This window comes from Nipponia nippon, unplaced genomic scaffold, assembly GCF_047370975.1.
Source record: "Nipponia nippon isolate SJK-2023a ecotype South Korea unplaced genomic scaffold, ASM4737097v1 scaffold_5, whole genome shotgun sequence".
NCBI classification, from domain to species: Eukaryota; Metazoa; Chordata; class Aves; order Pelecaniformes; family Threskiornithidae; genus Nipponia; species Nipponia nippon.
In genome coordinates, this window is record NW_028262369.1 from 89765274 (window position 1) to 89779840 (window position 14567).

At 39.6% G+C, this 14567-nt stretch overlaps 1 protein-coding gene across 2 annotated transcripts in view; it reads right to left on the reverse strand.

Moving 5' to 3' along the window:
- Nucleotides 1-318: 318 nt before the first annotated feature.
- Nucleotides 319-14567, reverse strand: part of SNX4 (sorting nexin 4) — a 35809-nt gene continuing 21560 nt past the window's right edge. For both annotated transcript variants that reach the window (XM_087730628.1, XM_087730626.1), the window contains exons 7-14: nt 13518-13590; nt 11907-11968; nt 10329-10394; nt 6068-6157; nt 4688-4787; nt 4112-4257; nt 2593-2707; nt 319-2265 (exon numbers count right to left, since the gene is read on the reverse strand). In XM_087730628.1, coding sequence (XP_087586754.1) covers nt 2218-2265; nt 2593-2707; nt 4112-4257; nt 4688-4787; nt 6068-6157; nt 10329-10394; nt 11907-11968; nt 13518-13590 — 700 coding nt within the window. In that variant the 3' untranslated portion in view covers nt 319-2217. The remainder of the gene's footprint in view (nt 2266-2592; nt 2708-4111; nt 4258-4687; nt 4788-6067; nt 6158-10328; nt 10395-11906; nt 11969-13517; nt 13591-14567) is intronic.

The following is a 14567-nucleotide window of genomic DNA, read 5'->3' on the forward strand; positions in this document are numbered from 1 at the left end:
CAATGCAAACCCTTTCCAAATGCATCTTCTCTTACCTAGATGAAGACACGCATGAAATTCAGACAGCTAGTTCCGTGTGGGCAAAAACAAAGCAGGGATCAAAGCTGGCTTGTAACAAGCATCTAAGTTTGGCCTTAACACCATGTTCTTCACCTAAAAGGCAAATAAACTAGTTGTGGGCAATTTACTTAAATTTTAAACCCAAGTGTAGAGGCCATTTGAGAGCTAAGATGGACCAGAACAGATTTCAAGAAATTGAAGAGCAGTTGTCAGAATTGGGAAGACAGCATTTTTACAAAAAACAACGTAACAAAAATATCAAAGAGCAATTTTATTTAGCTTATTTGGCACAAAACTTACAAGAACAGTTTTGTTCCCTTCTTAGATTTAGTACAACTAGCAAGGAAAAAAAGGCATACTAATACATTTAATAAGCTGTACAGCAAGTGAAATGTGGAAAGAGGCACCAGAAAGATCTACCAAAAATCAAAGTGCATGAAAAATACCTACTCTGCGCGCCTCACGGTATTGTATTAAGGCACCACTCCTTTAGAAGGTTTACTGAATACATCAAGTGTGCAACTTCTTGGTTTGGAATGTAAGAGTCCTTCAGCCTGTATTGGAACTGGATACCGCAACCTCCGAACGAACGACACTTCTCCTTGTAAATGTTATATGGAGATGTATGTTTCTGCCCAACATCATCTCTCGGCCAGGAGCGTCACTGTCATACGCTTTGAAAAAAGCCAACATAGGTTATCAGAGTGACCAGCGTTTTACTTCAGAGTTTTAAGCTGTAGTGTACACCGGGCCTACGAATTCTTTACAATGGTTTTATAGAAAAGAAATGCTGCAGAGACAAAAGGAACATGGGACATATCAGTAACTACGTCATGGATAATTTATCAAAAGAACTTTTAAGGGCTTCCTGGAGTATCTCTTAAAAATCAAAATCCGAGCGGTGTTATAATCCAGAGCAATTAAAATACACTTTTCAACAGAATATTACAAAGCCTTCTTTAGGACTAGCAATCAAGTCTGACAAATTCCACAAGACTTCAGGAACTTTAAGTAAGTATGTAGAAAAAGCCCAATATTAGACAGTGGTAAGTGTTTTTCATAACTGGAAACATTTAATGCAAGTATCTGTAACTGCAAATCATGTTATACCGGTGTATATATATATATATACACACATATATATACACACACACACATACACACACTGAAACATCATTGCAAGAGCCAAACAGACACCTTGGTTCGTTGTGGATTCTGCACAACTGCTCTTAAGTACTACAGAAGTTGCACCAGGTTTTTTATTTCAGCATCTTCGTTAAGAACTATTCTTTTAAGAACCAAACCGCTTCAGTTACAAGAAGAGGTACCACAGGCCAGATTCACACCTAGGGTAAACAGGTTCCAAACAACCAAACAGAAGTTGCATCCGCTTCCTACCAGCTTTGACTTTGGTTTTGCTGCTCAGCTGGATCACCAGTCTCCTTTACTTGCAGGAAGAAGTTTGATAAGAAATCAATGCCCATATCAAAACTTAAGTGGGAACCAGTAAATGCAGAATATTGTATCAAACCATTGTACAACACCTCTACTGTAGAGAGTTTCAAACATCTCAGGAGCTTGAGACTGCTTAACCTGAACTCTGGAAAAGCACATTTCTCTATGGACATGCAAAGGCATTTAAATACAAACCCCAGGCGTTACAATATTTCATTTTTTGTCCTCTTATGGTGTAGACCTCAAGAACACAACTGTGTGTCCCATTATAAAACCAAAGCACCCTTGAGCATTACGAAGTCTAAACAGCAATGGCTGAAAAGAAGGGCATCTGGAAGTGATCTACACATTACAGAGCATGGTGTTTCACAAGTCTCAGAACAGTTCAGTTCATACTTTCTGGGATAACTTTCCCTATACCTTTGCCCCAATACAGAGCTGTAGTTTTCAGTAACTCTTTTACCCCTGAATTATTTGCTACCACATATAAAACACGCCACGAAAGTGGCAGTCAGCGCTAAACATTTAATAACATGTCCTTTTTGTCCTTTATTAACAATTACAATCAGCAGAAAGAAAAACTATTCACTCAACTCATTTATTTCATGATTTATATGTAAGTCATGTAGCAACTTAAGATTGGTGTTATACATTTGTGCTTCCGTTCTCTGGCACTTGGAGGAGGAATTCATTTCCAGATAATCACATCTTGCTGAAGCATTCCTTTGCATTTGTCCAAACTTGAATTCCCTTTAAAAAAAGTTAAAAATCAATAGGTGGAAATACACTTTGTTTGCAAACCTCATCAACAGACTTTCTTCCACAGAAGACTCTACAAAAGAGTCCCACGGAACTTCACACAAGAATAAGGCAGAGACCACACTGGAACCAGACCACACTGCCTAATATATATCAACATTAACATGTGACTGAGTTAGAGTCAGACAGAATATGTGGGAGGTGTTACGCTAGTGACTTCCAACCTTCTGTGACTGCAACGTTCCTAGTTACTGAAAGTTTGCATCCGATCCCCTGCTGGTACAATATATACACTAGCCTGGCCTTTCACAAACATACCTTTTTGCACATGCTAATCTGCATAACAGCATAGCTTATAAGCGCCTCCTTCAAATCGTGATTCTTTTGTTCTTTAAACCGTTCGATGTCAGCCCAGGCACTTTTCACAAAGTCTCTGGAATTAAAAGCAATATTTCTGTTAGTAAGTGCTTTACGTGTTCATCCCCAGCTGATCTTCCTTCCGCTGAGCCCTCAGCAGAGAAGCTACATATGACAAAGCGCTCCATCTTTCAGTCAGTAAACCAAGTTCTGTAGTTCTTACGCATCCCACAGTGTCCTCATTTTACAACTGGCACTACTACCTAATTCTCCATCTTCTTCTTAAGGTTTTTAATCTAGAGAATCAGTTTCACAGGATGTCTTGGGTTGTTTGTTTTGTTTCTGTGGGTTTTTTTTCTTCCCCCAGTAAGCATCACTGCCATAGAACCAGCATACTTCAGAATATACTGTTCTCCTCAGATTCTGTTGGGTTAGCTAAGTATCTCTATGCTAACATTCAGCACACAACATTGCACATTTCTTTGTCAATTGTCAAGTCAGAATCTTGGTCTTTCCAACGTGAAAACTCACTTGTCATCAGGATTTGAGACACTCAAGTACAAGAAATATTTACAATGCAAATTTGACTTGGACAATTCACTTCAGGAATTAATTTTGTTGGTTTGGCGATGCGGCTTCAGGTCTTCTTAACTAAAAGGGAGGTAGATTTCTGTAATTCATAGCTTTCATTTGTGCTGGACTATAGATACGGGGCAAGCATTCACTTGAAAATTGCTTCCAGAGCTACAAAAGCAGATCTCCAGTACTTCTGTCAAAATGATTAAGAAATTGCATTTACAGAGCATCTTGTTGTTTTGAACTATTCAATAACTAGTCTTATCTTTCCAGCTCTAATCCTAACATATTAGGAGACACCACATTTATCCCTTGTGTTATACAATGAACGTGTTCTGACACAATCACATTACTTTAGGAATGTTAGTTCCTAGTTTCCATGTTTGCATTCCTGAAGAAAATTTCATTAGAGCACTGAGAAGCAGTTACTCAAACACAACTCACCAGAACTTCTAATCTCTTTCAAACGGGAGTCAGTTGACCCCCACATGAGAAGAGGAAGAATATGAGCTCAGGACCCCATATGCATAAACCAAACTAAATACTATATTTGAAGCAAATCACCTTTTGAGTCTTAGGCTATTCAGCTGCAGACCTACAAGCCCACCTGCTAAACATATTACTAGCTGAACATAAAAGCATGCAAGTCAGCCATTAGAGTGGGCTCAGTAACTGGGAAAGTCATCAGGTTCTACATAAGCCATACACTCAGACCAGAAGCTAACTGCATGTACTGTACTTTATTTCGCAACTTGCAGCTGACAGGAGCTTTTATAGACAGCTCATAAACACCAAGAATATATTAAAAACACTTATAAAATGCAAACACCTTCAAGAGCATCCAGTCAAGGACTTTTGCTAAGACAAGCCCTGTGTTTTCTTTGAAAAAGTCAAGCCCATTTACCTGCCCTCCAGATTTTTAGACTTAAGTTGTTCTTCTCCTTCCTGTATCTGCTCTTCTAGAACCTTTATCTTGGCTTCCCTCTGCTCAGGGGTTTCCTGCCCGAAGAGTTTGCTGGTCATCCCTTTCAGGGAGAATGTTCTCACAGTCTACAAAAAACAAAGACACTCTAGGTTGGGGATTCTTGAGCACAGCCACAAGTCTTTATGTGATTTTTACCAGCATTTGGGCTTATTCTTTTATCGGTAATATCCACCTTTCAAAAGGCAGAGGAAGCCTTTCAGAATTTTGATCTTTAAGATAGAGTTGTTTGTGTTATTCTGCTCAGGTTGTATTTCCTGCAACCCTTTACTTGCTCAGTATTCAGTAAAAGAAGTTTGGCACAAACAGCTTATGTCACCAAGAACCAAGTTACTTTAAACCTCAGATGCCTACAAGCTCATACGATAGCGCTTTTCATAAGCGGCAGCCAGCATGTTAGTGCCATTTAAATGTCATTCTAAGTAACTTGGCTCAAATAAAAAATAAGAAAAAAAAAAAAAAGAGAGGCATCTTGGAGAAGAAAGTGGAAAGACTCACTCCTGTTGCCAGCTCCTCACACTGCTGTTTCTTAGATGTTAGGTCCTGTGCAGCCATTTCCAAGTCATATTGCATTAGTTCGTGTTTCCTGCAAACTGCCCTGAAAAGTAAGCAATGAAAGATCTGTCACGTAATACTTTGCTTTGCTATGTTTCCCTCCATTTAAACTTTACAAATGGCATCATGGTTTTTTTTGGCAGGCAGCACATTCAGTTATTTATCTAGCTTGGATTCAACAGCCTTATCACAGAACGCATAACTCTGCAAATGCTGGAGTTAAGCAAGCTTGGATCAAAGTATAAAGAAAGTTCTCAGTACAGCAGCATTCTGCTCTTCTGCTCCTCTTTTTAGACTCATTCTGAGACACTGTCAGCAATACGAGCCCTACCACCTACTTAAGGACACCACTGTAAGACAGTTTTATTTAAAATATATTACAGAAAAAACACAACTATGCCAAAAGGTACCTGGAGATGGTACCTGTCAGAACAGCAATGTATCAGTCAATCATAAGATTCTCCACATTTCATTTTTTCAACAATGAATCAAGAAACTGTGCTCCTAGAATCATATAGCACCTTTCATCTGGAAAAGAGGAGAGTTTCCTCTGACCACCTGCAGCAAGTCCCAGTCCTGTGTGGGCTGACGATGCTACATCCGTACTCCAAGGCCGGATGCACGCTCGTCTCCCAGGAGAAGCTACTTGTGCTTTGGGTTCCCACACAGCAGCCATCACGCTCGCCAATACAATTCTCTACAGCACTACCAGACCTTTCCAAGAGGTCCAGAGCCAGCCCGTGGAGAGCACGATAGCTTCAGGTGCAATCTTACAGCATAAAGCAATTTGCTTTTTTATCCACATATGTAAGGGAGGACTGCCCTATAAAGGCTGAGGTAAAAAAATTAAGAAAAATAAATTTGGTATTTAGCTGCACAACACTGCACAGCAGATGAAAGTTATATAAGGGCACTTTGAAACTTGCCAGAATTTGTAATGGCTGTAGCAGCTCTGTTTGGCCTATCTCATCTGAAAGCTGAAGCCTTCAGCACATTGGGGCACTATTATACCAGAAGCTAAGGAAACACGGTAACCAGAGGAATAAACAGCATTACCTTCCACAGTATACCAATTTTAACATTCCTGTTGTTTCACTATTGATCAGCTCAGTTCCGATTTTTATTGCCACCCACATGGCAATCAAATATGAGTAAGCAAAATAAGAGGTAAGAACATGGAGATTCCACAACATGGAAATTTCTACTTTCTCGGGGAACAGAAAAGGATATGGAGAACAGAAAATGATACTAAACTAAATTCAACATCAACACAACGTTAGAGGAAAGGACTATACACTTTGAGCTACACACTTTTGCACATACCGTAGTGCTTCTGCATAGAAGAGATATTCTTTCAGCTGATCTGCATAATGTTCCTCTTCTTCTAATATGTCATCAATAGAAGCTGCATATCTGGTGAAAAACAGCCATGGTTAAATATAAAGTTCCTTAATTCAACCTTTAAGGCCTACACACACAGTAACAAGGGAGGACACCTATTTGACAGAAACACCAGTCACAACGTAAAAGAATGAAAAGCACTTCCAAAAAGGAATTTTTTCCTTTGTTTTTAAATTCTGAATCAGCAAATATAAACACTCCTGCAAGCCTGTTTCTTTGGTTACTACGACAAGATCTGTCGTAAGTTTCCTGCTGAAGATGAGGCAGTTTTTATTACAGGAAAGGAAAACAATTTATTCCTTTTCTTTGGTGGACTGTCAATACACAGAACCAAGGCAAAAAAAGACATGGTGTAGAAGAAATCCTGCAAGGCTTAAAGCATTAAGGCATAGGAATGTGAACATCATGCCTTCTGGAAAGCAAAGAGGCAGTATGTAAAAGGCTGCTTTCATTGTTCGTTATTCAGCCTGCGTACAACAGAACTCACAGCGGTGCTCTGAACACAGCGATATTAAGTCCTTCAGCTCCTTGAAAGTGTGTTGGTTTGTCTGCTGTGTAAGTCAGGCATATCAATTCAGAGCAACAAGGAGTTTAAAGCTGCCTTTTAGGGAGAAATGTGAAGTACAAGGGCTTGGACCAACTCCACAGCTCTTGCATTGAGTAAGAGTTTTGTCATTTAGGCTGATGTCTCCTAAAAGTGGCAAAAAGCACTTTCTTCTTCTAGTTTATATTGCTTATTGGGACAGTACTTAATAGGTTCTCACTAACCAAGATGACTGTGCTTGGGCGCATTTGCAGGGACAGGCCTACAGCTAAGAGGTAACTGCACATCCCACTTGGCACGGTGACAAAAATAGGATGCCACTTGAGCCAGCAATGCAGGGCGTGTGCCACTGGAGGTGAACAGAATTAATGAGATCCCATCACAAATGCCTTCATCTATTCTGCCAACTCAGTCTGGATTCTCAAGTATGTGGCAAATCCCTTGCACAGCTGCAGGCTCTCTGAAGTCAGCATATGTCCATGCTTGTCTACTGACCAACACAATGCAACCCAAATGTTAATTACAGCACCTCTTGGCTTTAAAGATTTTGCAAAGTCTGAGTTTTCCCCCTTTCTTCCTATGCCTCTCCAGTAACTGGCTCTATGGAAGAAGAGGCAGAGTCTCAAGCTGAAAGGGAACTGGTAATGTGACTTGGGAGAGAACAAGAAATCCCTCCTGCAAGCTCTAAAAGAAACAACAATATCACTTAGACCCCTGGGAATCTAAGGGAGACACTCCTGCTGAAAGTGATCTTCATCCTCTGGCCTGCTCAGTAGGGCATGCGAACTAAGGCTCTTCAAAGAGGGAGAGGCTACTTGCAGAATTACTGGAAGAATGTGGAGCCTGAGGAAGAGTTGTAGACATGCCCATCTGTTCAAGTATGAATTTTGTAAGTTTGCAAGGAAGACGAGTTGTTTTGATGCTCTGCAAAATCAAAGACACAGCACACCCAGGAAAAGCCCTACCAAGGCTATTAGTGATAAATATTAACATATTAACATATGAAGTGACCAGCAACGGCAGATCAGCTTAAGTGGAAGGGATAAAAGAACAGGCAGAACAAGAATTCACATTATGAATCGAAGTAAGGAAGAAGTCCAAACTGTTGAAAAATACACTTGTTCCGAAAAAATCCTGCAGCCACACAGGTCATAAGTGGCTCACCCTCTCTATTTTTAAGTTCTGAAGTGCAATAATTTTAGTATAGTGGTTAGATTTCTCAGGGCAGCAGATGGACCACATTTCAGTTTCAAGTAAGTTCTAAGTTTAGAGCAGTGCTAGAGCTCATTTGTGGCAGAACAACTCTCCAAAAACCAAAAAAACCCACCCAAAAAAACAAAAAACCAAACAAAACCCCACCTTACCTAGACAGGATTTTTATAATGACACTTAAGTTTGATTTGGAAAAAAAAAAAAAAAAAAAAAAAAAAAAGTAAGACAAGCTATATTTTTGACTGCCTAAGCTGAAGTTTAAATACTGATTTGTCCTAAGCAGGTAGACAAACCAGGGAAAATCTGAAGGAGAAACACTGCAGTAAGTTCTAAAGGTACCCAATATGTTCCCACTCTTCATGGGAATCATCCACTAAACCCCATTTTTAGTTTAGACTGCTTCCACCTGGAATGACAGTCTAGTTGATACAGAGATAAAGGGTCACTCATTAATAGCATAAAGGATGGAAGTCAAAGGTCTGGCATTTTGTTCTTTCATCTTTTAAATGACAGAATTACAGCCATTCACTCGAGCTTTATCAGCATACTCTGTTGTTTTCTATCACTTTAGCAAGCCTCATCCTGTTATACAACACACAGCCAGAGGTGCTTTGGGATGTCTTCTCCAAATATTAAGCAGTTTTAGATCACACTAAACAATAACAACTCAAAAGTTTAAATAAACATCTAGTAAAGACTACAGCATATGGGGTAGATAGAGAATAATTAAATTATTCTCTGAAGTTTAACATCTATATTAGGCAACCTTCTTGAAGTAGCTTTCTGTTGCAATAAACTCCGCTCTACTGTTATGGGAATGGTAACTGGACGGGTAAGTCATACTTTCAAGAGATCATAGATACGATCCTTACCGGTAGGAGACCACATGGGTCACTGAATGAGTTCCTGAATCTCACAGCTGAGGCTTCTTGCTTGATTGTCACTAAGAGATTATTGTTGTATGAGAGTGCCAGAGCAGAAAAGATGACAGACAATGAAAGCTACCTCAGACTTCACGCAGCGATTAAAGTTACTCAGAAACTCACTGCCATTTCTCTGGATCTTTAACCCTAACTGTGTTACAGACAGAAACATTAAACATCTTGGATGTGGGGAGAGGGTCCAGCTTCCTGACTGAGAAGTGAGACCCACTTCTTTTAGTTGGTTATGCATTTCCAGGCGTTCGACATCTTAGTGTGGTATATCTGGACCACTGAAAACCTACTTGTGCCTCCTGAACTCCTCTATATTACACCATGTTTTCATAATCTCTTTGATTTCTGCATACTGCAATAGGTGCTTAACACTATATTCCGCCTCTACTTCGATTATTTTCTCCTGAAAGCAGAATGCATTCTCCATTTCTTTATTCTCACCAGAACCCTCTGCCTAAAAAATATTATAGCTTTTTTTTGGGTGCAAACCACCATGTTAGCCAAAACACAGACGTGTGAATAAATTATTCAGAGGCATTCAAATTCTTAAAGATCTCATAAAACCAGAATTATTCTGAAGAAGACGAGGGCAGAGCTTGGCATGGCTCTTCAAACCCTTCCACTTGACAAGGCATAACACCAGTAACAACCAGGTGTAGTACATACGTAAATCTGCACTGTAAACTAAAACTGATAACTTTACTTCCACGCAAATTACACTTTATCAGTAAAAATATTGTACAAAGAAGTGTCAAACAGCTTCCATCTCTTGCTGGAGTTGTTACTTATCTGTACTGTGCGATTATAGAAGAGGAATCAGAGTGATGAGAAATTATACTGTTTCACTTACTATGTATGACTACCTGAAAGCAGAAAGCATGAGCCTAGAATACCCCTTCTGTGAGCACTCTGAAGTGCTAGACTCTTATTTTGAAGGCTGTGCTTCACGTACTCTGCCAGCTAACTCTAAAGATGCAAAGAGGGAGGATTCTCTACTTTATTACATCCAGCCAGTATTTGTTTCAAGAATCCACTGGAGTTTTGGTGCTGATTAATTAAATTTCTTAGCTTTCTGTAATTAAGTCCAAATCTGTGTACCATCTACTGCATGGTACAAAACACTGCTATCTAAACCAAATGGATCTCATCAGGTCTGTAGTACATTAAAGTTGTATTCCACCAGTTTCTCGCATAGTAGCTTAAAAGAAAAACTGGAAGAATTCCAAACACTTCTACAATTTCAACATAATAATAAAAAAAGAAACCCCTCTGGTTCTCCTGAGACCTTTTGAGCTACTTAATACAGTACATGGATGCTAAAATTGTGCCTGCATCCAAGTCACAGAAACACTGTATACCTAAAAACAACGCACCCCCAACTTTCTCAGTGCACTACTTGTATGTACTTCGGGGTTGAGGGAAAAAGAGAGGAAAGAGGGAGAGTTCTACATCTGGCTTACATCAAACTATCAGATATTCAGTCAGTACTTACACATCCATGTGGTGGCCAGCACTCTGCAACCCATCCCCCATCTCCTTTTCTATTGCGCTCCACTCACTGTAGGAAAAACAAACGAGAAACAACATCACACATGAAGGGTAAGGGAAGTTAATAAGCTGCATCCTGTATATAGTTTCTTTCCAGGTGACACCTGAATGGAAACTGCCTCAAAGTTAGACTTGGCCAAACTGTTTTCTTCCTCTGAGCAGCAACACTGACAATGTGGCAAGGCTATTTACGGCACTCTGTTAAACAATTGTCCCTGCCACCTAAACTCATCCTCACAAATATACTTAGTTTGGGATTGGTTTTGAGCAGAAAGAGTCTCGTTTAAATAGCTAAAACTCAATTTAAAAAAAAAAAAGATACTAGCACTTAAAATAAAGGCAGGGAAAAAAAAATAAGAGGGAACTTTCTAAAACAGAATTTGGTCCAACATGCTCATCAAGAAGAAACTAAGCTTTCCAGACCTGCAACACATCGGATAGAAGCTTCTAATTCCAAAAACCAGAAGGTGGGATTTGACATTTGCAAGCATTTTACTGCTCCTGAAACCATTTGCTGGATGTTGTTTTCTGTTTTCATAGTAGACTGCTGTTTAGTTCTATTCATTAAAAAAATATATCAACTTACAACTGTCTCATTACTGCCACTACCTATTCACATTAGGGCGATCATTCAGATAAAGAAGGAAACAGAGTTACAATAAAGATAGAAAGAGACTTGTTCTGGACACTCAAGTATGTACACTGCAACTTTAATTGTCTTCTCAGCTTTGTGAAACCTTATGAGATTTCTTACTCACAAGAATTACATCCACAACTCTTTTTACAAGAAAAAAGGAGGGGGTCCCCTTGTATTTCACATAATTTATGTCTAATGCATCTATTCTGTCCTTCACTTTTTCATAAACATTCCACTGTGCTGATGTTGACATTTGTTTGTCTTTCTGTTATTACAGAACTACACCTAATTTCACTTTAAAACCCCCAATGAGAAAGACATCTGCAATCCATTAACCCAGAGAATTAAATTTAGCACTTGAGCAGTGTGTAGAAGCAGGAGGTTTCCCTTAACCAGAAGTTTAGATTCTTTAATTCTCCAGTGAGATGGAAAACTTGAGCATGCAATTCACTCGTATAAATCAAAAAACGATTGGCAAATTCACTTTAAAAAGGCACTAAAATTGGATAGATACAGCTGTTGATTTTTAACCCTTAAAAGGGCCTAAAAGCTTTTCAGAGACAGCTGCATGAAAATAGGCAGTAAATTACTTTCTGAAGAAACAGAATGCCAACGCAACACCAAAAGCCCCAAGGGTCTGGAACACAAACAAGAAGCTAAAGTCTTCCACTTGAGACTAAGCTCAGCAGATCCAGAGATTGCTATATCAAACACAGAAATCTCATTAGCGCTGCAATATGAAGTTTTTCAAGTCAGGCATTTAAATGTTTCGGATATACTTTTCAAAAGCATAACAACATAACCAACAAATTCCCTACTCTCTCTCTCTTGAGATAGATACACATCTCTCTATGTACATATTTAAAAAAATGGATGAACTCTTACCTGAATACTCTTCCATAGTTGCCATGGACTTTATAGACACCATATAGCCGGTCTGCTACCCTCTAAAACATTATTTAGAGTCAATTTTTGGTCAACATTAAGTGCAATTGCTTTGTGAAAACCCATATACAAACTTCAAGATAAAGCCTTAATGTTTTTATACAGGTAAACAAGATTAGGCCTAAATCTAACCTAAGCCACTACTGAAGGAAAAATCAACAGCATTAAGTCTTTGAAGACTGAAGTCACAGTCAAGGCTGTATTGGAAAGGAACATTTCAAGTATTTCTTTGGAAGCGCCCATGTATGGGATATGCCTACGGAGACCACAAATAATCAAGTTACCTTCAGTTTTTGATAACCAGATGTAAGGCGTAGCCTCCTTTACCCGAATAATGCCAAATTTATATATGCAATTGCTTATTTAACATAAAGATGGCAGGACAAAAGTCCATCCTGTCACCAAGACCGTAGGGAAAGCTTCAGTAAAAAATCTAACAAGTGACTTGATTTTTCCATCCAGCTCAGTGAAACAAAGGAAAGGAAATGAGCTATCCATTGCAGAACTTATTGCTTAAGCTAGGTATGTCATTTCAGCTGTTTGGAGAGTCAGTACCTGCTGCAGCCAGCACTACAATGCTGGCAACAACCTCAGAAGAAAAGACCACATGTACACTCTAAAGCGTGAGTTGTAATCCAGATAATGCCCTTGTAACTGTGATGTACCAATGAAAGAGACTGAAGTTCGGTAAGAGTTACCGTTATCGGTCTGTCAAAGCAGTAAAAAGGAAACGTAAGCAAATTGCCCAAGGGATCTCACGCACATACAGCCCTGAGAAAAAGGCACTGTCAGTAGAACACCAGTGATTAGTCCTCTCAAGAACCTCAGCTCAACAGGGCAATCGGTTACTGCCCTCTCTGCCGCAGTTTCCATCAAAAAATATCAAATCCCTGTTGAACATACTACAAAGCAGTATTACGTTCCTCATTATTGCAATTGTAATTTCCTATTTCCTTTTTGTGACATTTAAAAAAAATAAAATCTTCCATTCTCAACCCATAGAGTATCTTGATGCATGACATAATTGTTCTCATCATTAGAAAGAACATTATTCATTACAGATCAAAGAACAAGCCAAAAAAAGAAAAAGTGTGCTGGGAAGCATACACGATTCATACTACAAGCTCTGGAAAACAAAGTATTATATGTCAGACCAGAAAACTGTGTTTTGGGGCCCTTCCCAGCCCAGACATCCAGCAAAAGCAACTTGTCTGCTGAGCAGAGAGAAGCAGACATCTAGATCCTCTTTAAAACACCTCCCTCTGATATGTGACCATCAGGGGAGAGGGCAGATTAGCAACACGCATGCTTGCTCCTCCAATGACTGTCAAACTCAACCACCACGCTGGGAACTCTTCCCCCCCCCCCCAGTCTGTACAAAGTCAGCACACCCTCCCTTGCCATCTCCTGCCCCATGCACCACAGCCAGACTCTCTCAGGCAAAACTGCCCCTATTCTAGACCACATATACCAGTTCTCTTGATGAAAGAAGAAATACTGCCTTAGAAATAAGTTATACTATTTGTCACGACACACATGGGAAATACTTACAGCTCTGACTCGCAGAAGGTGTGATATGACAGACTGCAGTTCATCGCTATAGTGTTTTAGCTCAGTAAATCTCCTGGGAGCAGGAAACAGATAGTACATCATTAGCCATCATGAAAGCAAGCTTTCACAGAATGCAAGATAGAGCTACAACGCTACAGCCAGCGAGACGGAGCCTGGGTTATGTTGAGGTGGAATTAGCTGAAGACTCCTAAAGAAGCGATTGCAGGGTTTAATTTCCCTAAAGCAAACAACCCAACACTTGCATGACTGCTATTTTTAATGTGAATGATGAAGGTTTACAACAATTTAAGAGATAAATTTTTATGAAATGTAAGTAGTTAACTGAAATTACTACATCATTGTGCTGTTTGTTTTTTTTTTTTTTTTAAAAATGGGATTTATAAAAGCAAGCATGAGCGAATAGGAAAGCTTCAAGTAAGTACAAAGCCAAAATCTGCTGACGCATGCATACTTCATAATAAAAATGTGTTCACGTTTCTGACCTGAGAAAGATACTTGACTTTCAAGCTGCCATCTAGCCAGTTTTGAGTATAACCTCTCGAAGTTCAAGGAAGCATTCACAATTATCACAATCCCTCTAAGGCTAAGCCGTACGGTAACTAGTTACGTATGAAACCTCATTGAGACCTGTACCTGCACAGGAGCCACGCAAAGCTAAAAGCAATCAAGTCAGTACAGCTTAGCAAGGTACCAGTCAGGTAACCCATCGCAAGTGACCACGGGCACACTGCTGGCCTGCTGCTACTGAAGGAAAGGGGCATTTTATCAGCCAGCCCAGCTAAGCCTTGGCAGCAGTTTAAGTTGATACATTTAGCTCATGCTAATCACGGAGCAGAGGAAACTGCCACAGCTTTGCTAGTGACAGGTAACCAACTAAGCCAGAGCAATAGCCACTTCTGTACACGTACACCCTTCCTATCACGCACAAGTCTAACTCATGACCTGCTTTGGTACACAAGAATGTATTTTATCCAGACGGGAAGCCAGAAACAGCTTTACCTAAATTACTAAACAATGATCTGAAAATAA